The sequence below is a fragment of the Mus caroli genome, unplaced genomic scaffold, assembly GCF_978045245.1.
Source record: "Mus caroli unplaced genomic scaffold, Mus_caroli_1 scaffold_18, whole genome shotgun sequence".
NCBI classification, from domain to species: domain Eukaryota; kingdom Metazoa; phylum Chordata; class Mammalia; order Rodentia; family Muridae; genus Mus; species Mus caroli.
Window position 1 is genome coordinate 61,859,117 of NW_028227273.1, and position 24,092 is coordinate 61,883,208.

The following is a 24,092-nucleotide window of genomic DNA, read 5'->3' on the forward strand; positions in this document are numbered from 1 at the left end:
AAACCCCGTATTATTAAGTATTTACTTCTTTAAAAGGAAAAAAAAACCTTCAACCATCTAGTATAATTTAAATTGTGGTTGAGCTAATTCTGTTTAATATAAATGAATTAACCTGTTTTTATAATTTTTGGTTTATTCCTCCCTCCTTGGTGGTGCTGGGGGTAGAACCCAGGCCCTCATGTATGATAGGCAGGTGCTCTACAACTGAGGGATATGCCCATCCCTGTTCATCTCTCGGGAAGTGCTGTCTCCTTAAAGGGAGTGTTAGTACCAGAGGAACGCCATCCCTAGGGAGGGATGTGCTGCCTGAGGGTTGTCGGGACAATGGTTCTCTTCTTGCCTTAGGGACCCTGTGAGAGTCTGGCCCAGCTGCAGCTGTCTCAGGTGCTCTGGAGGAAGTGCAGGGGACCTTCCCTGGCCTCCATGGTCTTGTTATCCGTGTGCTGAGCCTGAGCATGTCTCTGGTACCCACCTTCACAGCTTTCCTGCTTAGGTCTGGTGTTTGATGCTGCTGCCATTTCACAGCCACACATGCTTTTAATATTTTCCAGCCCCTGTGATGACCCTCTCATGAGGAGTTCCTCATGATGTTTGACTAGAACATCATGAGTTCTCAGCCTTCCTAATGCTGCACCCTTTAATACAGTTCTTCAGTGTTGAGGTGATCCACAGCCATAAATTTATTTTTGTTGTTACTTCATAACTATAATTTTGCTACTATTATGACTCATTATGTAAATATTTCTGTTTTCTGATAGTTCTTGTTGACCCCTGTGAAAGAGTCAGTTGGCCCCCAAAGGGATTGCAATCCACAGGCTGAGAAACATTGGCCTAGAAGAGGACTTCTTATAATTCTTTTTCTAAACTCCTCCAGTTGAGTGAATCTTTGGCTGCAACAGGTTCCCTGAGTAGAAATGCTGTGCAGTGCAGGCTGTGTGTTAGGTCACTGCAGACTCTAGCAGCGCTGCTGTGCAGTGCAGGCTGTTAGGTCACTTCAGACTCTAGCAGCTCTGCTGTGTACTGTAGGCTGTGTTAGGTCACTGCAGACTCTAGCAGTGCTGCTATGCAGTGCAGGCTGTCTTAGGTCACTGCAGACTCTAGCAGCTCTGCTGTGTACTGTAGGCTGTGTTAGGTCACTGCAGACTCTAGCAGCTCTGCTGTGCAGTGCAGGCTGTGTTAGGTTGCTCCAGACTCTAGCAGCTCTGCTGTGCAGTGCATGCTGTGTTAGGTCGCTCCAGACTCTAGCAGTGCTGCTTAGGGGGTTATCACTTGGGACCCAAGCCACCTCTAGTTTTCTCTTTACTTAAATGGATGAATTTAGCTTTTTGCAGTTATCCTTCATAAGCTGTAAAACAGCCGTGTGTTCTTCTGTAAGCTTGGAACTTAACTGTTTAGATGTGAATTGTGACTCATAAGGGCTAGAATTCTGAATGCTTTCTCTTTAATAAATATCATTGTGAAAGAGAACATGTGAGAGAGGTTTTTGAGATTGAATGCTAGTATCTGTTTTCTTGTTATATTTTGTAAATTTAGGAGAAGTTGGCTCTTCGACAGCAGCTGAATGAGGCAAAACAGCAGCTCCTCCAGCAAGCAGAGTACTGCACACAAATGGGAGCTGTCACCTGCACCCTCCTCTGGGGGGTTTCCAGCAGCGAGGAGGTCGTCAAAACCATTCTAGGAGGAGTAAGTTGTCTAGCACTGTTGAATGTGCCTGTGACTAGAAGAGGCAGCATGTCTGCTGTGACATTGACTGTTGAGGCCTGCCATGCTGCAGACTTGTAAGTTCATTCACCAGATGGTGACCAGATGCCTGATGTGTTCAGTGTGTCACCTGGTGCTCTGGGGATGTGTGAAATTAAGTACCATGTTCTGTCCCAGTACCCAAGAGAAGTTTTTGTATATTAACCACTTAATGTATGCATAAAAATCTAATGGCATTCACAGTGCTCATGTGTGTTTTACCTCATGGGTAAGACAGAAATTAAACAGGTTGTATTATTTGACATATTTATGTAACTAGTATATTGTATTATATGTATGTATGTTAGGGATTTCCCAAAAGGAGAAGAATTTGAAATTGTCCTTGATGAGTAGATAGGAATGGCAGAAGTGGTAAGGATACTTTAAGAAGCAGTCAAAACAAAGGTATAGAGTGGCCCGAAGGGCACGGTAGCACACACCTTTAATCCCAGCACCCAGGAGGAAGAGTCGGAGGATCTCTGAGTTTGAGACTAGTCTGGTCTACAGAGCAAGCCTAGGATAGCAGGGTTACATGGAGAAACTCTGTTTCAAAAAAAACCAAACAACAAAGACAAAAAAGGTAGGAGTAAGAAGTATATCTTCCTTTTGGATAGAGGGGAGGGAGGTCATGTGACGGAGTGGAGGGCTCCTATCCTGAAGCAGCGGGCAAGTGCTTTGAACGAAGGAGTGATAGGACATGGGTAAATATAGGAAATTAACATGATGATGAGTGAGTGAGGGTTAGGGGTGAGGCTGCAGCACTCTGCAGGGCAGATGGGGAGGGAGGAGGCATGTGGGAGCTGTGTGAGTAAACAGGTGTGGTGTCAGGGTGAGGTGACAGTTGAGGGAAGAAAGCACCAGCACACACAGGGTGCATCTGATTCTGGGGGAAGGAATAGAAGTGAAGAGGAGGGTGGGTATCTGGCAGAAGGCCAGAGATACATTAGTCACCTCTTAGAGGACACACACAGTGGTAGGTCTTAAGGGACCCCAAGGAAGGTCTTAAGTGTTCTTTAAAAGTTTGTTGAGCTTTATTAAAGTATAATTTTCAGGACTGCATGAGACTTTGCCTTAAAAATAAAGATGATTTCCATGTTGTAATTTTCCCACTGGACTTAAGTGGTTCGCTGGGTTCTTAGGAAACTTCCAGAGTTGGGAGCTCCCCCCACTCTCAGAGTGTCCTGTCACCCAAGGCCTTCCTTTATGATGTTCTCTAAGGTTTTGTTTTCTGTTTTTACATTCTAAAAGGTGCCCTGGTTTTAAGTCAATCTTGACAGTTTTATACACACATACACACATGCATGCATCTCAGTGTATCTCAGTCATATAACCCACGTCCCCTTCGACTTCCTATGCTCACTTCCTTATTTATCTATATGTCACTAAGGCCATTAGTGCTGCCTGCGTATGGCTGGGTGTAGGGCCATCCACTAGAGCATGGGCCTACCAGTGCCCACAGTCCTGAAGAGCACTGACTCCAGCAGCCATCAATTGTCAGTCGCTCCTCTGTGAGGCAGGGTGAGGCACAGTACCTCATAAGCCCATCTCTTCTCCGTGCACTGTGGACTGGCTTGCTTTGTGCAGGTAGCACAGCTGCTGGGAGTGACAAGTGCAGTGGTCCTGTCATGGCCAGGGGACAGCATTTGCAGCACTCCTTTTATCCTCCAAGTCCAGCATTCTTTCCATGCAGTCTTCTGTGGTGTTCCCCAGCCTGGGTGGGTGGGGTTAATGCAGATGTCTCCTTAAGGGGTGAACACTCAAAAGTCACTTATTCTGCTGCTGTGGCCAGTTATGACTGTCAGCATTGACTGTGTCCCTTCCTGGTTGAATGGTGGCACAGGCTTCTCTATGACTGCTTCTGTAATTACACCCTGTTTCTCTTCTATATGGCTTGCCCGTTCTGGTGTTGTTACCCAGGATTCTTTGGAAAGATGTGACAGTTCTATCTTTTTTTTTTAATCTTTCAGGACAAAGCATTGAAGTTTTTCAACATAACTGGCCAGACGATGGAGAGTTTTGTGAAGTCATTGGATGGGGATGTCAAGGAGGTTGATTCTGATGAAAATCAATTTGTCTTTGCACTGGCTGGAATTGTAACAAGTAGGTAACTTTTCAGACACAGGGCTGTATATCAGGGTTGGTAATTACAGGTGTGTGTGTGTGTGTGTGTGTCTGAAGGACAGTGTTCACACTGGAGTCTATCTCAGTAAGCTGGGAGAGGTGTCAGGTGTATGTAGTACAGGAAAGCACCCCAAGGGCTTATGGTCACCGTCACTTAGAAGTAACTGCTCTAAGGGAGACCCAGGTTTGTTTGGTTGCTATTTATTGTTTTGCTACCAAACTGATCTTCAGTCTTGCACACAGCAAACAGTCTCCCGGTTGCTTTTCATCTTTTTGAAGTTCTGAGAGTTTGAATAAAGCCATGCATCAGTGAATATCCCAGCTAGGGTGTGAAGCTGTATCCTTCCATAATCAGCCTTCCGCAGCAGCTGGGCTGGCTTGGTAAACATTCGCTCTGCTTTGTTGGGATTGACTGACAGGGCCTTGAGCATCTGCCCCGGGTTGAGAATGCTTGTCCCATGTCTCTACCTGTAAGTCCCAGGCTCTTTGCTTAGGCACTTCACAGCCAGCCTTAGGTTTCTGATGTATTCAAGAAAAGCTGTGATGTTTTAGAAGGCCTTTAGAAGGCCCCTTCCCTTCCCTGGGGAAGAATGATGCAGTTCCATTTTACCATACCCTAAGCAGAGGCTGGTATTAAATGTCTTACATGTGCAGTCATTGTTCTTGTCTGTATCACTGTTCTGTTGCCGTGAGGAGATGCCATGACCACAGCAACTCTTTTTTTTAAGATTTATTTATTATTGTATCTAAGTACACTGTATCTGTCTTCAGATACACCAGAAGAGGGCGTCAGATCTCATTACAGATGGTTGTGAGCCACCATGTGGTTGCTGGGATTTGAACTTAGGACCTTCGGCAGAGCAGTACAGATATGTTGATGCCATGATGTGTGCGTGCATGTGTGGTGATACGCGCATGAAGGTTGGAGGGAGGCCAGGAGCCATTCCTCTTCCTCTGCCACTGTGTGCTCTGGCTGCACCTGCAATCATGACGCTTTGTTCTGTCTTCTGCAGATGTTGCCGCCATTGCGTGTGGTCGTGAATTCTTGGTGAATTCCAGCCGGGTGCTCCTGGACACCATGTTGCAGCTGCTGGGGGACTTAAAGCCTGGCCAGTGCACCAGACTCAAAGTGTAAGTAGAGAACTCAACTTGCACAGCGCTTGGAATGTGCTGATGGAGCTCTGTAAACAGGTGACCCAGCAGCTCTACAAACCAGGAAGCAGGACTTAAGGAATGTAGTATCTCTTTAGATGATATTTTATCTAATTTTATTTGAGAGAGAGCTAATGTGTAGCACAAGCTGGCCTTGAACTCATGTTCCTCCTGCTTTAGCCTGCTGGCTGTTGGGTCAAATAGTATTTCAGAAAAAAACCCATAAATCAAGAAAAGGAATATTTACCCCTTAGTGAACCCTAAATATTTCAGGGCTGTGTTACTAGTGGCCTCAGGATGAGCTTCAGTAGGTGTGTGCTATGGGCAGTCTAAACTTTGTAGCTATTTTCCTTAATCATTGTAACAAATCAGGCCAGACTTCCGTTTACTATCTCAGTGTTGTTTGTAGGTCAGTGTCTGAGTTGGCTTGACCAGGTCCTCTGCTGGGTGCTGGGTGGTGCTCAGCTGGGTCCTTGGAGGAGGCTCTGAAGAATCTGCTGCTGCTTTCCTGCTGCTTTCCTGCTGTGGTCTATCTTCTATCGGCTGAGTAGCAGGCCAGCTGAATCCTGTCCAGGGCTGACTGCTCTTCCTCACATGGCCCCACTGTCATGCCACAGTGCTTCTCAGAATTGGCATCTGTATTAGTTTCTTTTCTGGTTGCTGTGACACAAGCAGTTTAAAGAAGGAAGGCGTTGTTTATGCTCACACTTTAAGGGCGCAGTCAGTCCCTCGTCCAGGGAAGGCATTGTGGCAGGAGTGTGAGGCAGCTGGTCACATGGCATCCATGCTCAGGAAACAGGGAAAATTCTGACACTCAGCTGGGTTTCTCCTTTTGAAAAGTATTTTTAACTCCTTCTTTATGTGTGTGCACGTGTGTGCTCCTCATGAATTTGTGTGCGCGGTATAGCATGCACATGGAGCTTAGAGGATGACTAATGGGCATCAGTTCTGTCTGCTAAGTGGGCTCCAAGAGTTCAACACAGGCCAGTCAGTCTTTTTTATTTTGTTTTGTTTTTCGAGACAGGGTTTCTTTGTGTAGCCCTGGCTGTCCTGAAATTCACTCTGTAGACCAGGCTGGCCTTGAACTCAGAAATCCGCCTGCCTCTGCCTCCCAAGTGCTGGGATTAAAGGCGTGTGCCACCACTGCCCAGTTTAGGCCAGTCAATCTTGGTGGGAACTCTTTACCTGTTATACTATCTCACCAGCCCACTGTATCCCCTTATTCAGTGCAGGACCCCAGACCACAGAGTGGTACCGCTTATATTCAGAGTGAGTCTTCCTTCCGAACTTCTGGACACACCCTCAGAGTTGCTTTTCAATGTTAATTCTAAATCCGCTTGAGCTGATCATGATTATCCATCACAGTGTGTATCACACTTTTCCTGCTGTTCCTAGCCAGAGAGCCAGCGCTGCTCTCTGTGGGCTCATGTGTGTAGATTAGACATATTGGATAAACCTGTTTAATCAGCTCAGTGCCTGCTGATTAGTAACTGTGATTGCATCTGCAGAACCTCCTTTGCCATGCAATATAACTTTATCAGAGTATGATGTATATATAGTCTTGGGGAATAGGACGGGAAGTCTTTTTTCCTTTTTGGGGGGACAGTGCTGGGAATGGAATCTAGTGCTTTCACAGCAAACATTCCTGTGCTAACATAGAGACCCATGGCAGAAAGCTTTGGGGGGTATTAGGGTTCTTCCTGTGATACGGTTTTCCAACTGTATGCCTTATGTATTGCAGTTTCTCTTACTTAGTTCAGGAGTCCCTTAAATGTATGTCTGTGGCAGATACTTCCAGCATCTGTGCCATCTTGGCCTTGGTGTCTCTTATATTTTCCCATGAAGTGAGATTTTCTTTTTCTCTTTGTATGCTGAATAATTTTGGATGCATCCTGGGCATTTGAAATATGTCAGAAGCCTCATGTTTAAAGCCTTTGGAAGATTCAACAGTCCATTGGATTTGAGCCACAAGTCACATGTTGTTTCAGTATCAGCGCCATGTCTGTAATGTTTCAACCTGCTGTTTCCCAGGCCAGTGGAACTGCCCTGTGTGCCTTCTGGTGCCACACAGGGGCTGGTTAGCAGCCCAGAGACTATGCTGTGTATGATGAGGTGAGACTGGGAATTTAGAAGTATCTCTCTGAGGTCACTTCCTGAACTGCCGACTCTCCATAGTGCTTGTAGTGCTCTGGGGTTCCCCAGGTGGAATGCAGAGGCTTGGTGTGGTCTAGAGTATCACTGTGGCTGCTGCTTAACTGCCTGCAGCTACCAAGGTCCTTCAAGGTGGGGAAACGTCCCCTTCTGCAGCAGCTGAGTTGCCTGAGGCTCCTACTATTACTGTGGCTACCAGAAGAATCCCCCTTTCTTCTACTTAGACAGAGAGAGCCTTCTGTGCAGTCTGAGTGCAGGCCAATGGGAGCTGGTGGTTTAGTCCTTCATGCTCTGCTCCCATTTCCTCAGCTCATGTGCTGCTCACCAATCATGATCTCAGTAGCTGCTCCAGGCATTGTGTTCAGTGGACAGAGGATCCATGGTGATACCCTGTGTGAGCCACATAACAGTCTGCACTAGTGTTTTATGCTGACATGTCTATGTGCATGAACAATGCATGCTGTAATGTGACATGTAGCTTTCTTTGTAATAGCATTAAAACTTGACTGTGGATCTTATCTGTTTCTTGGGGGACAGGGGGCGTGTCTCAAAAATTGCAGAAGCCCTAATGGTGAGATCACCTTTCTCTGCTTGAGGGGACATCTGGAATATTTTTAATTTCTCTACATATACACTGCTACAATGAACATTTGGTAAATATCTACTTGTGGACCTATGTGTTAGTTTCTGTAGGAGTTTCCCCAGAAGTGGGATTTTTGAGAAGTGGCACCCATGCAGATGTAAGCTGCTGCCATTGTACTGTCTCCTACACGCTGTCAGCATTTTGTTATTTATTCCTATGAAGAGTATATGTGTCATCAGTCAGTTGGCCAGCCATTCACCCACCTGCGTCCCTCCTCTGACTTGGAATACCAGTGAGGTGGCATGTTTTCTGCATGCTCATCCCATTAAGTCTTCTCTGTGAATCACCTGTCTGTGCCCTTCTGTTTCCTGCTAAGCTGTTTCTACAGTGATGTGCTGGTGTCTGTGTGGGCTCTGGGTGTTGATTCATTGCCTTCTTTTCTTCTGTGGTCTCTATAAGTGTTCATGGACCAACTAGTCTCTCCTTCAGCTTCCCAGCAAGCATTGTGTGAGGGCTGCTGCTTTGCCTCTCTCCTTTGGCCTCTATTCTCGTGGGTCTGACATACATAAGCACATGCTGGTGGCAGTGATGGTGGAGGACCTGCTGCAGAGCCATCAGATTGACTTCTTTCCCAGCAGCCTTCCAGGGTTGTACACAGTCAGCTTCCAGCTCCTCCACTGAAGTCCCTTTGCTGTTGACAGTAGCCTGAGTCCACTTAAATAGGGCCTTTGCTATGCTGTGCTGAGATTTTTGGCATGTCTGTGATTCACTTCTCTCCTGGGGCTTTTGCTTTTATCGCTTTACCATCAAAGGATGCTCACTTTCAGAGTTGTGCCTCAGGGCTAGAGATGGGTCCAGCTTTCTCCCAGCTGGTTTTTAACTGTAAAACTTTCTTTATGGTTCAGTTGTTATGGTGGTTTGAATGAGAATGGCCCCTTGTGCTTGAATGTGTGAGCCCAGTTAGTGGAACTGTTTGGGAAGGATTAGGAGGAGTGGCCTCATCTGATGAGATGTGTCACTAGGGGTTGGCTTTGAGATTTCAAAAGTCTACAACTGTCCCAGGTAGCTGTCTCTTTGCCTTGAGTTTATGAGTCAGATCACATCCTTCTATTCCACTTGTCACTCACTTTAACTACAGACCTAGATAATGGTGGGCAGAAATCTTGTTATAGCCTGAGTGCTATGCCTTCAGGTTCCTTCCATCAAATAATTCCATTGATTTTTGAATCCAGCCTCTCTCAAGCTCTCAGGACTGGAACAATACAACTAGAGTCTTTGCCAAAATGTAATGCCAGGGGCTTTGTTATGTTACTTTTTTTGGAGAGATGTGAACAAATGTCTGCTCACCCAGACAGGCCACTGACTAGAAGAGTGAACCTAAATGTTTTGGGTTACTTACTGAAACATGGATGAGTCAAAGGCAGCTGCATACCTGAGTTTTGACCCCAGCATGGGTGATGACTCACAGGAGCTGTGTGCCTTCACTTCCCTGGACAAGCTGGAGGCAGCGGGCTCATCCTCCAGCAGTTGCCAGTGTTTATGTGACCTTGGGGAGAGGCTCTCCTGAGTTTCAGGAACTCCCCAAGAGTGTGTTTGTTACTTCCTGAGTTTTTCTTCCCCTGCTGTCATGTGACACTAGTAGTTCCATTTGACCCTTGATGAAATCAGGCAACCCAAAACTCTTGCTTCATATTAGACATGTGAAATTCTTTTTTTTTTTTTTTTTTTTTTTTTTTTTTTGGTTTTTTGAGACAGGGTTTCTCTGTGTAGCCCTGGCTGTCCTGGCACTCACTTTGTAGACCAGGCTGGCCTCGAACTCAGAAATCCGCCTGCCTCTGCCTCCCGAGTGCTGGGACTAAAGGCGTGCGCCACCACGCCCGGCGACATGTGAAATTCTTTAGTCTTTTAAAGGTGATACTCAGTTGCCAAGCATGAGGGAGAAGCAACACACTCATTGGACACACTAAGGCTTTGGCCTAGTTGGTAGAAGACCTGCTTTTAGCACATAGGAGGCCTACCCTGTCACCATACAAATCAGGCACAGAGGCACATGCCTGTACTTTGCACTCTGGAAATAGAGGTGGGGAATCAGAACACAAGTTCAAGGTCACCCTCAGTTATAGAGAGTTCAAGGCAGCATAGGCTATACAAGATTCTGTCTCAAAGCAAACAGATAATAAAAATAGCAGCCCTCACTCTGACTATTCCAGACTTGTTGTCTTTAGCCAATAAGAGCTTCCATGAGAAGGGTCTTAAAGCAATCCACACATGGCTGAAAGACATGTCTTCCAGAGAACGAGAAAGACATGATCCAATCACAGAGGTGGGCTGTCTCTTCATGACATGTAGAATCCAGGAATTTGGCTGTGAAGGCCCTGAGGCTCCACCAGGTCAGTACTTCCACTGATTTCCATGCTAACACGGGGGAGGATAAGAAAACAGTAACTTCATGGAGAAGGACCATGTAGATCTGAAACTCTGAGATGTGTTTCTGCAGTCCACCATTTGTGACTAGAAGTGGCCCTGCAGAGCCTGTCCTCCCTCCTACTTTCATCTGACTGACATGCAGGTTGTTCTGAAGCCTGTCTCACTGAAACACCGTGTCTGCCACTTAGGTGCCATTCAGGGAGAGGATGTTCCCTTTGCCAGGATTGCAACCCAGTCCATACCTGGGGTAGAACATTCAGCTGAGAACCAAGCAGTCACTTGGGAACAGTCTTTCCAGGAGTCCTATTCCATGTCACCTGTCAGGGGTCTCTTCCCTACAGGTGTGGGGCACGTTAAACTCAGCTAGCAGCCACCCCTTTCCATGACTTCTGTCTTAGTGTCTTAGTTAGGGTTTTACTGCTGTGAACAGACACCATGACCAAGGCAAGTCTTATAAAAAAAGCAACATTTAATTGGGGCTGGCTTACAGGTTCAGAGGTTCAGTCCATTATCATTAAGGTGGGAGCATGACAGCATCCAGGCAGGCATGGCACAGGTAGAGCTGAGAGTTCTATGTCTTCATCCAAAGGCTACTAGTGGAAGACTGACTTCCAGGCAACTAGGGTGAGAGTCTTAAGCACACACCCACAGTGACACACCTATTCCAACCAGGTCACACCTCCGGATGGTGCCACTCCCCGGTCTAAGAATATACAAACCATAATATTCCACTCCCTGGCCCTCATAGACTTGTTAAAAAACATGAGCCTATGGGGGCCATACTTAAACATAGCGTAATGCAAAATGCATTTAGTCCAACTTTCAAAGTCCTCATAGTCTATAGCAGTCTCAACAATGTTAAAAGTCCAAAGTTCAAGGTCTCTTCTGAGATTCATTCAACTAACTGTAATCCCCAAAGCAAGGTAGGAAACCAGCTAGGCAAACTCCAAACTCTGCATCTCCATGGCTGATGTCAAAGCAGTCTTCAGATCTCCACTCTGTTTTCATCTTTGTTGACTGCAACAAACTGCTTTCTCCTGGGCTGGTTCTACTCCGTTAGCAGCTTTCCTCAGCGGGTATCCCATGGCTCTGGCATCTTTAACATCTTTGAGTCTCCAAGGCAATTTCAATGTTACAGCTTGTTGTTTCCGTGTCTGGGATTCCACTTGATCTTTTGGACTCCTCCTAAGGGCTGGCATCACTTCTCCAGCTCTGCCCTCTGTAGCACTCTAAGCTCAGGTTGATCCACTCCACTATGGCTGCTGTTCTTGGTGATCATCCCATGGTACTGACATCTCCAATACACTGGGGTGTTCCACTCCAACTAGGCTTCACCAATAGCCTCTCATAGGCTCTCTTCATGGTGCCAAGCCTCAAATCCTTTGCACGACCCCTTCAGTCCTGGGCCATCAATTACAGCGGAGGCTTCATCTTCTCCAGTGGCCTTCCATGACCTCTCACAGTGCCACGCCTCAGCTGTTCTTCATGACACCTTCATGCCTTCAAAACCAGTACCACCTGGGTGATTCTTTTTTTTTTTTTTTGGTTTTTCGAGACAGGGTTTCTCTTTATAGCTCTGGCTGTCCTGGAGTCACTTTGTAGACCAGGCTGGCCTCGAACTCAGAAATCTGCCTGCCTCTGCCTCCCGAGTGCTGGGATTAAAGGCGTGCGCCACCACGCCCGGCTTTTTTTATCACTTTTTTTTTTTGGTCACCTGGGTGATTCTTACACATTACCAAGTCCAGCTGCAGCACAAGGTACAACCTTGGCTATCTCTGGAACACAGCTTCTTTGTGCTCCCAGAAAACACTTCCAAGAAGATTTCACCTCAGTGATGCTGGACTCTTCATAATCACTGCTAATTTCTTAGCTCCAGCTGACCAGCATCAATTGTCCCAGTAGTTCCTTCCATTCTTAATTCTAGAGCCAGAGCCACATGGCTGAAGCTGCCGAGTTCTGCTGCGTGCAGGAATTAGAACATGACCTGCTTGGACTATTACATTGTCACTGGCTTTCTGTTTTCCAAATCCTTCTCTGCCTAAGCTTGGCTATCCTGGGTCTTGCTCTGTAGATTGGCCTTGAACGCAGAGATCAGCATGCCTGTCTCCTGGGATTAAAGGTGTGTACCACCATGCCTGGATCTAAATTTAGCTGGGTAGGATCTTGCCCCAAGGTCCGGCTCCCTTAATCTGTTATCTCCTAGAACACGGGATTTTGCTCCATTTCAGTTCCTGGTACTCCTTTAATACTCGAACCATATATTTTATATTTTAACTTTCTAAGCTTGCTATGCTTGTTCAAACTTCTCTTCATAAGACTTTTTTTTTCTGTCAGTTATTTTTTTTTATTATGTATTTTCCTCAATTACATTTCCAATGCTATCCCAAAAGTCCCCCATACACCCCCCCCCCACTTCCCTACCCACCCATTCCCATTCTTTTGGCCCTGGCATTCCCCTGTATTGGGGCATATAAAGTTTGCAAGTCCAATGGGCCTCTCTTTCCAGTGATGGCCGACTAGGCCATCTTTCGATACACATGCAGCTAGAGACAAGAGCTCCGGGGTACTGGTTAGTTCATCATGTTGTTCCAACTATAGGGTTGCAGATCCCTTTAGCTCCTTGGGTACTTTCTCTAGCTCCTCCATTGGGGGCCCTGTGATCCATCCAATAGCTGACAGTGAGCATCCGCTTCTGTGTTTGTTTGGCCCCGGCATAGTTTCACAAGAGAGAGCTATATCTGGGTCTTTTCAGCAAAATCTTGCTAGTGTATGCAATGGTGTCAGCGTTTGGAAGCTGATTATGGGATGGATCCCTGGGTATGGTTCTTCATAAGACTTAACCAGAAAGCCGGGTGTGGTGGCGCACGCCTTTAATCCCAGCACTAGGGAGGCAGAGGCAGGCAAATTTCTGAGTTCGAGGCCAGCCTGATCTACAAAGTGAGTTCCAGGACAGCCAGGGCTACACAGAGAAACCCTGTCTCAAAAACAAAAACAAAACAACAAAAAAAGACTTAACCAGAGAACAAAGTCTCTGCTAAGCTTTTTTGAAACTTCCTTTGTCAATGCAATTAATGCAATTAATCCAAGTCTCTTCACCTTAGCCTCAGGCAGACTTTTCAGTCAAGGGCAAAAAGTAGCCACATTCTTCACCAAAATGCCACAAAACCAGTCTTTATGCCACATTCTGAAATTCTTCTCCTTTGAAATCTCTTGGGCCAGGTCAATACAGTTCAAATTACTCCCAGCAACAAAGTCTTCCATATTCCTATTAGGATGACCCATTAAGCCCCATTTAAAGCATTCCACTGCTTTCTAAATCCAAAGTCCCAAAATCCACATTCTTTCAAATAAAAGCATGGTCAGGCCTATCACAGCAATATCCCAGTCCCTGGTACCAACTATTGTCTTAGTTAGGGTTTTACTGCTGTGAACAGACACCATGACCAAGGCAAGTCTTATAAAGGACAACATTTAATTGGGGCTGGCTTACAGGTTCAGAGGTTCAGTTCATTATCATCAAAGTAGGAACATGGCAGCATCCAGGCAGACATGGTGCAGGAGGACCTGAGAGTTCTACATCTCCATCTGAAGGCTGCTTAGCAGAATACTGACTTCCAGGCAGCTAGGATGAAGGTCTTAAGCCCCCCCACACAGTGACACACCCACTCCAACAAGGCCATACCTCCTAATAGTGCCACTCCCTGGGCCAAGCATATACAAAGCTTCACAGCATCCCTAACGACCTTAGTTCTTTCCTTTAAGTTCCATCCTCTGGAAGTTTCACCACCTCCCAGTACTGCCACAGGCTGGCATCCAGTTTTACACATGGTCTCTGGGCAACATTGAAGGTCCAAACTATAGCAGCTGTTTTTGAGAAAAAAAAAAAAACTGATACTATAGTACCACGTGTGGATTTATAACCAGAGAGCTAGTGTTGGTCTGCTCTCTTTGTGTTGCATAGTGATGAGTCTTAACATAGTGGTTTAGAACCCCACCAGTCATAAATCACAGTTTTAGGTTCTTACTTGACAGGGATGGGGGCCCCAAATCTAAATAAAGATGTAAAATAGTTAATGACTAGGGCTGAGGCTGGCTCAGTGGTAGAGCATCTGACTGCTAAGGATACACAAGGTCCTGGGATTGTCCCTTGCAGTTGGAAAATATACCTCCTTGTTGTATTCCCATTTAGAAATGAGCAGACCTCTAACTGTAGGCTTCTGTCAGGAATGAGCTGAGCAGGACTAGGTATGTAGGGTAGTGGTGGAGCATTGCCCACTGTGTGTAAGTGCTGGGTCCTATCTCGAGTACTCTGGCTAGAAGATTGCACAGCTTAACCAGTTTGTTCTCAGCTTACATGCTGTCTTTGATGAGGAACTTGTTTCTGTACCTTAAAATTGGTCAGTGATGCCAACTTGTCTGCTGGGTTCAGCTGGCTGGGGATGAGTAGAGTCTAGAATCTGTGTCTGTTTGTGGTACTGGGTGTTCACTGTTGTTCCTTGACGAAGCAGGTCTGACGAAGCAGGAAGGTGGTTCATTTCATCACTTTCACCTCAGGTGACTCACTTGCAGGTCCGGCTGGTCAAGAGCAAGGGAGTGCTTTCTGTCCTGTCTCAGGCCTCCTCCGTTTCATTAAGCAGAATTACTTGGGTGGCTTTCCAAGATCACCCCTCTCATTTAAAATTTAAAACAATTTTTTCTTTTAAACCTCATGGTATATGAGAACACTTCTGTCACAGAAGGTTTGTTTTACTAAGGAGTCCAGGTTGATAGCTAAGCACTTTAAGAGCACAAAGTTAACAGTAGACAGGTCTTGCAACATGTTTGTTTTCTGTCTTGCCTTTATTCCTTGTGTTCTTAATGTCAGCTGTGTTTATAACAGGATCAGGGGAACAGATACTGGGCCGTTTGACAATCAGAAACTTGATACATCATTCACAAATAGTTTTTGTTAGGATAGAAATGTCATATGGAGAAATCATTTGCACAAGAAGCCAGAGTCTTCTGGGTTGGTGTAGTAACTCTTTCATGACCTAGAGGTCTCTGGTTTCTGTGACATGTACCCTGGCAGTGACACGGGGCTCAGGTCTCTCAAAATTACATTGGTTTCATTTTAGCTTCTTAAGGACAACTGATCTGGGGACAAATATGAAAATTCAAAGACAGTTTTGATATATGAGTAAATTTTACCATTTTGAGGTTGCATGACAGTTAGTGCCAAATCACCCGGACACTTTGCCCAGGTTTCTCTGAACCATATTCATCCTCATATGGTAGCGTTGCTTTTTGAGATCTAGAGAAGATTGGCTGGTTTATTATCATGCTATAGAACAGAAGGTGAAAGGTGTTTTGGGATTGGTGGGTCACACTCTTGCTATTACTCAGTCCTGCTCTTGTGACCTTCATAAAAGCAGCTGTGGGGCATAGTTTAAGGCTTGTGATGGTGCGTTTAGGGATCTGAAGTAAAGGCTTTCCCCTTCTGGAGACCCTGGGTAGAGACTCCAGGAAAGCCAGTCTCAGGACTGATTTCTCTCGGAGCACTACATTTGAGCAGCCCTAAGGCCTACCACATAGTTTGTTAGGGTGCAACTTTGTAATCCTTGTGAAACTGCTAATAAAACTCAGATGGCTTGCTGCCTGTTGGAGGTTGGAGGACTGAGAATTCCTGCCCTGCTGGTAGTTTTATGTCAACTTGACACAAGCTAGAGTCATCTGGGAAGAGGGAGCCTCAATTGAAAAATTCTCCACAGGTTGACTGTTGGGCAAGCCTGTAGGGCATTTTGATTGAAGATTTATGTGGGGGCACCCATCTCTGTGGGCAGTGCCACCTCTAGGCTTATGACCCTAGATACTATAGGAAGGCAGGCTAACTACGTCAAAAAGAGCAAGCATGAAAGGGGCACTCCCTAATAGTCTTGGCATTGGCTGCTGTCTCCAGGTCCCTACCTTCTTTGAGTTCCTGCCCTGACTTCCCTCAGCCACAGAGTGTGACCTAAGAGTTGTAAACTAAAACCATTTCCTCCCTAAGTTGCTTTTGGCTATGATGTTTTATGGCATCAATAGAAAACCTAACTAATGGACTGTTTAGGAAAGTGCTGGTGCCTTCTGTCTTTCTGACTCCTGGCATTGCTCTGGCTTTGAAAATTGTCATGGAAATATGGGAAGAAGGGTGATTTTGTTTCTGTGCATTGTGACCAGTTGAAGTTCTCTATCTCTGGCTTTTGTGTGACTCTTTTTCTATATCCAGTTGCTAGTCTGTGGTGTGGTAAAGACAAACTGAAGAGCCTACCTTTCTCAGACTGAAGTCTTGGGGGAAACCTAGCATCCCAACAGGAAGCTGCAGGAGGTATCGGGTGTGCTAGGCACACATATGCTATCATTTCCTTAACTAGCCCCTGTACGTAGACTGCGTCACTGGTCCTAGTTTCTTCTGCTCCAGGCTGCTGTATGTCCCCAATGGTGCTGTTGCCCATTTTACCTTTATTTATAAGCTTGTAGCCTTTACAGAATTTTAATTTTAATTATTATATAAAAATTATGGCCATAGAGCATTTTGGAAATTCTTCAAGTTTGTACCCAAAGGGAGTACTTAGCTCTCTGCACACATTGACTGTCCCTGATAGTTAAGTGTTTGATGGTCTGTCTATTGGCCATTGCAGAATGTGTTGTGGGCCTCTAAGCTCTGCTGTATTTTCCTGAAGAAAGGCGATGCTTGGCTTCGCAGGGCCCTGGCTGTGCCTCATCCTCAGGTTGCAGCACTCACTGCTCGGTGCCTCCGTGTCTGCCTCAGACATTCAATGATTTTGGCTGGCTGAGCACTTGGGAGCTCTGTCATGTGCACCAGGTGCTTCCACATTGCAGCCTTGTCCTCTGCTTCCTCCTCCTCTTCCTACAGTCTGGGGAATCCAGGCTGTCTTCTAACTCATGCTGTGTGGGCTTGTGTGAAAGCTGCCCTCCTTGTCTCAAGCAATGCTCTCTCTCCTTGGAAGGGGGTGTTGCTCACAGATCCTCTTAGGAAGGAGAACTTCTAATTACTACAAGTGAGAGGCTGTTGCCATGGAGTCTGGGCTGTCATCAGTGCTGCTCAGTAAGTTTCAACTTCCCCTAAAACTGTGTGTGTGTTTCATTACTTTTACTTTAAAAGTTTATTTATATATTCATTAGTGTTCAGTTTTAACTGTTATCTGACTACTCCTGTAATGGCCCAAGTCACAGGGACCCCAAAGACCACCGAGGAGCCAATTCTGATGCAAACACATAAGGGTCTTTATGACAAAGCTGGAGATCAAGGACTGTCACCAGCACTGTTGCAGTGGGTCAGAGGGAGAGCCTCGAGTCTAGGGGTGTAGGGTATTTATTGTAGTTATGGAAACCTTGGGGGATTTCCATATGGGTCAGCAAGTTAATATTTTAAAAACTGCATTTCTGGAATAATCTGCAGGAAGCAAACACAGGGGCAAAGCCACCTGACACACAGGATGGCTAGGTTATCTGTTTTCTGCAGGATGTCTTAGGTTATCTATATGCACCTTGACCCAACTCTAATAGTCTGACTGGCTGTTGTTTGGGGGCGGGGGGTGCCATAGGATGTTTGCTCAAGTGGACTTTGTGGTTTTCCTCCTGGAACTGGAGTTTAGTGCTGGAGCTTCAAAAATGGAGTTGGAAAAAGAAAAAAAACCAAAACAAAAAACAAAACCCAAAAACAACAACAACAAAAAACCCCCAAAAAACAAAAATGGAGTTGGTTGGGCTTTACAACTCTAGTTAGTTATGTAGCTTATTTTAATGGAGATATTTTTCATAGCTGGGAGGAGAAGGTTATTTTTAAAATTATGAGCATGTGAATATGTGCACTTGAGTGTGGGTGGAGTCCATGTGGATGAGATGGCCCCAAGTGGTGCTGGGGACCGAGCCCTCCTCTGGAGAGCAGCAAGCTCCCCTAACTACTGTGGGAGCTCTCTGGACTGGAGACACTGTTTTTATTTTTCCAGATAGTGCTTGGAGTTTTAAAACTTAGTTTAAAAAATGATTTTAAGTCAGTCTGAAACAGGAGGATAAAATCCTGGCTATGTTGTCAAGATCCTGTTTCAAAGTGATTAAAAATTGTTTTAAATGTAATTGTGTGGTGGGTCAGAGAATCTGTGTACTGTGAGAGCCTATTGCTGTGCACTGGCTGCTTTGTAGTTCTGTCGATAAACTCTTTAATGCAGTATATGTTTCAAAATTGTAGTTACATTTAGTGTTTGTGTTTTCCATGTGTGTATGTGTGCCACAGTGTGCAAGTGAAGGTCAGATGTCAGAGGATAACTTCTGGGAGTTCATTCTCTCCTTCCATAGTGTGGGTCCCTAGGACTGAACTCAAGTCATCAGATTTGTCAGCAAGTGCCTTTATCTGTTACACCGTTACGCATTCTTCCTGCCATGTATCTTTGAGGAGCAATTCTAGATGCCTGCCACAGTAGAGTGTTTGCCCGCAGTCCTCATCCTCAGTGTTCCCTCTCTGTCAGCATTTACATGGTGTGTCTTCTGTTCCTTTATTCGCATCCTTTGTGTGAACTTTCGTTTTAGGGGTGTTGTATGCTTGTGATGTTAAACCCGTCTAGCAATCTGCCTTTTGGCAAGATAATCCTCCCTACTAACATTTCCAGCTCTTGAAATCCTTGGTTTTATTCCTTTCATTTTGTCTCATTCTTACTTGGATTATTTGATATCTTCCCCTTTTCTTTTCTTGTTTCTTCACGCTGCTTCTCGGATGCCTTTCTTCTCTGAGTTTACTTTCCTCCTTAGGGCATTAAAAGTTGACCTCTACTCAGTGACTGGCTTTCCTTTAGAGCATGCTTGGATATATTTGGTATCTGTTTGAAAGTAATGAGTACTTTCAAACAGTAGAACAGTAGAAGGACCTCAGAATGATTTAGTTCTTACCTCTCAGTCCACATGTGTTTGGAGACTGTGTCCCTGCTTTGTTGGAAACGTATTAGTCACAGTGTTAGTCATTGTTATTACTGCCTTTCCCCACAGTGTTTCCTTCTCTGTTTGCATTTCTGTACCATGGTTCCCTTTCCTGTTTCTTGTTGTAGCTCAGAACTTTCTTCTGAGGTTCTTTTCTTTTCTTTTCTTTTCTTTTCTTTTCTTTTCTTTTCTTTTCTCTCTCTCTTTTTTGTTGTTTGTTTTTTGTTTTGAAGTTTTTCTTTTAAGTTTTTATGGTTAAGGTTTGTTTTGGGGACAGTTCTCTTGAGATTTCTTTTGTATTATTTACTGGAAATATTTTTTGATGGGTTTTTAATTCTGAGGTTACAGTGATTTTTTTTTTTTTTTTCAGTTCCCTTGAAAAGCACACATTGCCTACCCTCTGGCAACTATCTTAAAAAACAAAAAACAAAAAAAAAACCCAAAAAAAAACCTTTGTGCATAATGTGCGTGTATGGTGTGTGTGTATGGTGTGTGTGCTGTGCATGTTCATGTGTGTGGACATAGGCAAGCATATTATAATATGTAGAGGCCTCAAGTGTTATTCTTTGTCTTCACCTGGTTTTGAGACAGGGTGTCTTTTTTTCTTTCTGTTGTGTGTGAGACTGGCCCATGCATTTAGAGATTCTGTTGTGTCTGCCTCTCATCTCCCTGTAGGAATGATGGAATTACAGATTTACTATTGCATAGGGAGTCCACAACAGATCAAAGTACAGATACCATCAAAGTCCAACTTGAAGAACCAATGAATTTTATTGAGAGCACTTACAGAAATATGGGTTACTTACAGGAGCAGAAATGACTCAAAGGCGATTGTATTACCACAGCCACTCCACCAGGTGTGACAATACACTGCACAGCCTGCAGGCACTCAACAGGAGGGAGAGTGTCCTTTCCAGGCTGTTCAGTTGGGCAGAGCCTCTTCCAGGCAGCTCAGCCACTCTTTATTTCTTCTAGATAGATTGGCTGTTGTTGCTTCTTCCAGGAGACTGGGCTGGTTTCAGAGTCATCTTTGCAGCTTGTCTTGTCTGAGAGTGACTCTCAGCACCCCGGATGTTTATGTACTCTTGGGGAAGAAAGGGGCCTAGTGAATCTGGTCAGTTCTGGGGACTTGCTGAAGCTCTTTTGAATTATTTGCTTCCTGTCTTAATAGGCTTCCCCGTGGGACAGAGTGTTTTACCCAGTACCCTCCAAATATCCTGTCTTTTCGCCTCCTTGTAAACATCATGTTCTAGAATATCCTGTTGTCTCCCTTTCCCTTTATATCCTATACATTTTTTAAAAAAATTATTTTATTTCAAAGAGATCTATCTGCTTCTGCTCTGCTTCTTGATCTATGCCTTAAGAAGTTTCCTTCCAAGTTGGAAGGTAAACTTGATAAACTGCTGCACAGAACTCATGCACTACCATTTTGGAAGGTAAACTTGATAAACTGCTGCACAGAACCCATGCACTACCATTTCCAGCTTTATGTGGAGTACAGAGATCCAAACACAGGTCTTTGGCTTGTACAGTAAGTGGTTTACCAATTGAGCCATCTTCCTAGCCCTGGCTTCTCTCTCTGATGCTGAGAGTCCAGCTTTGGGATATCTTTTGCAGATAGTGTCATTTATCCGACACTTTGGAACACTCTCTGGTTTTCGTATACTGTGATTAGATTGTGATGTGTGTATATATATATTTCTTCTAATCTGTAGGCTGTTTCCTCATTTCTTGAAAAATCCCAGTCTTACTTTTTTGAAACACTTTTCTTTTGTGTTTTTGGGGCCTCTTTTATGGAGCACTAATTGGAAGAGTGTTGGACTTAATCTAGCTACTCTCATTTATCTTTGTTGTTGTTGTTGTTTTGCTATTGTTTTGTTTATGTTTCTCCTTTTTATGTGTCCAGGTCTTGGAATGTAGTTTGTTTATTTTTAGGATGATTTTATTTTTTATTTAAAAAATTATGTATCTGTAGTGGACATGTGCACATGAGTACAGGTGTCTCTGGAGTTCAGGAGAGAGTTTTGGATCCCTTGCATGTATTGGTTCACCTTACATTGTGTTACTGAGCTTTGCTTGCAGTGACATCATAGAAACCCACCAAAGAACTTCTTGTGAGATTCCTAAGGCTTCTTGTCACTTTCATGAATCCGGCTGAGTCCTTGCCGTTTCTTCTGGAATGAACTGCCCCTGCTGATTTGTGTGTGGTATCTGCCAAGTGGACTGGATTGCAGCTGCTGGTTTGTGTTTGGTGTTTGCTAGTAGACTGGACTAAGAACACTAAAGATTGGAATCACCCCAAAGAACTATTTCTACTTCCCTGTATGCTAATAATCTTTCTTTTCCACTACCTCTGACCTCTGGTGGGCGGTGGGCTAGAGGGGAGGTTGAACCCTTTTTAAAGTAGGCTGAGAAAAATATATGCCTATAATAGTTTTCATTTTTATAAGGTTTGCTAAGGAGAATTTTTCATTATGTGTGTGTGTGTGTGTGTGTATACCTGTTTGTGTGTACTCATGTGTGTGTAGGGAGGAGAAGTTGATGTTGGATATCTTCCTCAACTGCCCTTTATAGTTATGTTATATTTTTATGTGAGTGCTTGGCATTGAGCTGAGGTTCTCATGTTTGTAGAGCAAACACATAACTAACTGACTGAGACATCTCCCTGACCTAGGTTCTACTTGTTTTTTTGCCTGGTGATTTCATAATAGTAGCCCTAGCTTCTTGGTTGTGTTTTAGTTTCTCTTAATTTTTACTGCTGGACATTAGTGGTGCACTCAGGAAACAGAGGCAGGCTGACCTCTTGTGAATTCAGGGTTAGCCTGGTCTGTGTTTCTAGTTCCAAGCTACCCAGAACTACATAGTGAGACTCTTTTTTTTTTTTTTTTTACAAAAAACAAGACAAATCAAAAATAAAACCAAGAAATAACCAAGTTTTTTCTACCTAGTCAGCATATCTGTCTTCTGTTTCTGGGGTTGATACCTATAATGACTGAAAACTGAAAACTGCTCTGCTACTCTTCTTATACTGCCTGCTACTTGTTCAGTCTTGGTTTTTCATGCACTGTCCAGTAGTCTGTGATACAAACTAGCATTTGTCAGGGCTGTGTCTGGTGCTTCTTGGAAGACCAGATAGATCTTCTGTTTGTTTGTTTGTTTGTTTGTTTGGTTTTGGTTTTTTTGAGACAGGGTTTCTCTGTGTAGCCCTGGCTGTCCTGGAACTCACTTTGTAGACCAGGCTGACCTCGAACTCAGAAATCCGCCTGCCTCTGCCTTCCAAGTGCTGGGATTAAAGGTGTGTGCCACCATGCCTGGCTGAGAACTCACATCTTAATCCACAAACAGGAAGCAGAGAATATACTAGGAGTCCTTTAAAACAGTAAAGCCCACACCAGTGACTTCCTCCAACAAGGTCACGATTCCTAATCCATCTTAAACAGTTTCATCCCATTCTGGGGACCAAACATTCAAACATGTGAGCCTATGAGCTATTCCCATTCAAACAAGTACAGTCCACTCTCTGGCTCCTATATGCCCCTGGCCATATCATAATACAAAAGGCATTTAGTCCAACTTCAAAAGTCTCTAAAAGTCTTAGTCAAACACTTTTTAAAAGTCCAAAGTTCAAAATCTCTTCTGAGACTCAAGGCAATAAAGAAGCAAATTATATACATATAAAAATATGCAATGGCACGGAATATACCTTACGATCCCAGAATGAAGGACTATGGTCCTAGTTAGGCAATGCTGGACCAAAGAAAAACTGAAACCCAGCAGGGTGTATTTAAAATCCTGTAGCTCCATGTTGAATGTCAGAGAGCTTAGTTAGATGTCTCTTCCTGCCAGCTTTGCTGCCTGTAACACACCTCTCACTCATGGGTTGGTTCCATTCCCTTCCTGGCAGATCCTCATGGCTCTGACATCTCCATATCTTGGATCCTCCAATGCAATCCAGGCTTCACTTTTATAGTTTCACATGATAGCCTTTGAGGGCCTCCATACAGGGAGTCTCCTGACACATGCCAGACCTAAGCAGCAATCTGTAACCACAGAGGAAGATTTCATGATCCCTGAACTGGTGTGTCCCTCATGACATGAAAGTTAGCAGCATAGATGACACTGCCAGCATGGGGTGAGCCTTGTCCTCAAGAATCACGCTTGCAGGAGCTTTGATTTGTTACTGTTCTTTTTGGAGCTGAAAATTCCTTAGGCCTTTTCCTTTCACAAGTTGGAATCTTATCTGAGTGGAATTGTGCCCTGAGGCCATTCCTCTCTTCAGTCCAATGTGATTCAGCCTTCTTAATCTTCTCATCTCTTTTAACACAAGCTTTGGCTCCAACATTTTTCTTATTTTTCTTCAAATTATGCATTTTGTATTTCTCTTTGCCCTGCTTGTCATTTTTTTCCCATAGTAGAGCTTCATAAGTGATTACTAATAAGCATAAGACAGAGTCAGTAACAGACTGCCTTGAAATCTCCTCTATAAAGAAATTACTTACTTCTCAGTTTAGCCTCAGCTAGGTTCTTAGAATGAGAGCCATTCTTGCTCAGGTAGCAGAAGAATAGTCTCTAGCCTAGTTGCTGATAGTGTTCTCCTGCAAAGCTTCTCAGGCCTGACCTCCACAGTCCTTGGTGCACTCAGCACTGGCTTCCAGATTTCTGCTAGGATGGAGCGTTAAGCTCTGCTTACAACAGTCAACCATTTTTCTAGTCCAGAACTTCAAGCCTTCCATGTCCTCCAAACCCACTGGTCAATATAAAAGGAGCTGGAGTTGTGGTCCCAGAGGAATGACAGTCCATCACCATCAAGGTGGGGAGCATGGCAGCAGGCAGGCAGGCATGCCAGTGCAGCCTCAGCTGAGAGCTCACATCATCCCATAAACAGGAAGTAGACAGCACACTGGGAATGGCACAAGTCCTTTGAAACCTCAAAGCCTACTCCCAGTGAGGCACCTCCTCCAACAAGGCC

The 24,092-nt window shown here is 44.6% G+C and overlaps 1 protein-coding gene across 1 annotated transcript in view; it reads left to right on the forward strand.

Moving 5' to 3' along the window:
* The window catches only part of Hsf2bp (heat shock transcription factor 2 binding protein), an 80,871-nt gene that overhangs the window by 21,868 nt on the left and 34,911 nt on the right, over positions 1-24,092 (forward strand). The window contains exons 5-7 of the mRNA XM_021149248.3: positions 1,534-1,683; positions 3,708-3,840; positions 4,875-4,992. Of these exons, the coding sequence (XP_021004907.1) occupies positions 1,534-1,683; positions 3,708-3,840; positions 4,875-4,992 (401 nt within the window). The remainder of the gene's footprint in view (positions 1-1,533; positions 1,684-3,707; positions 3,841-4,874; positions 4,993-24,092) is intronic.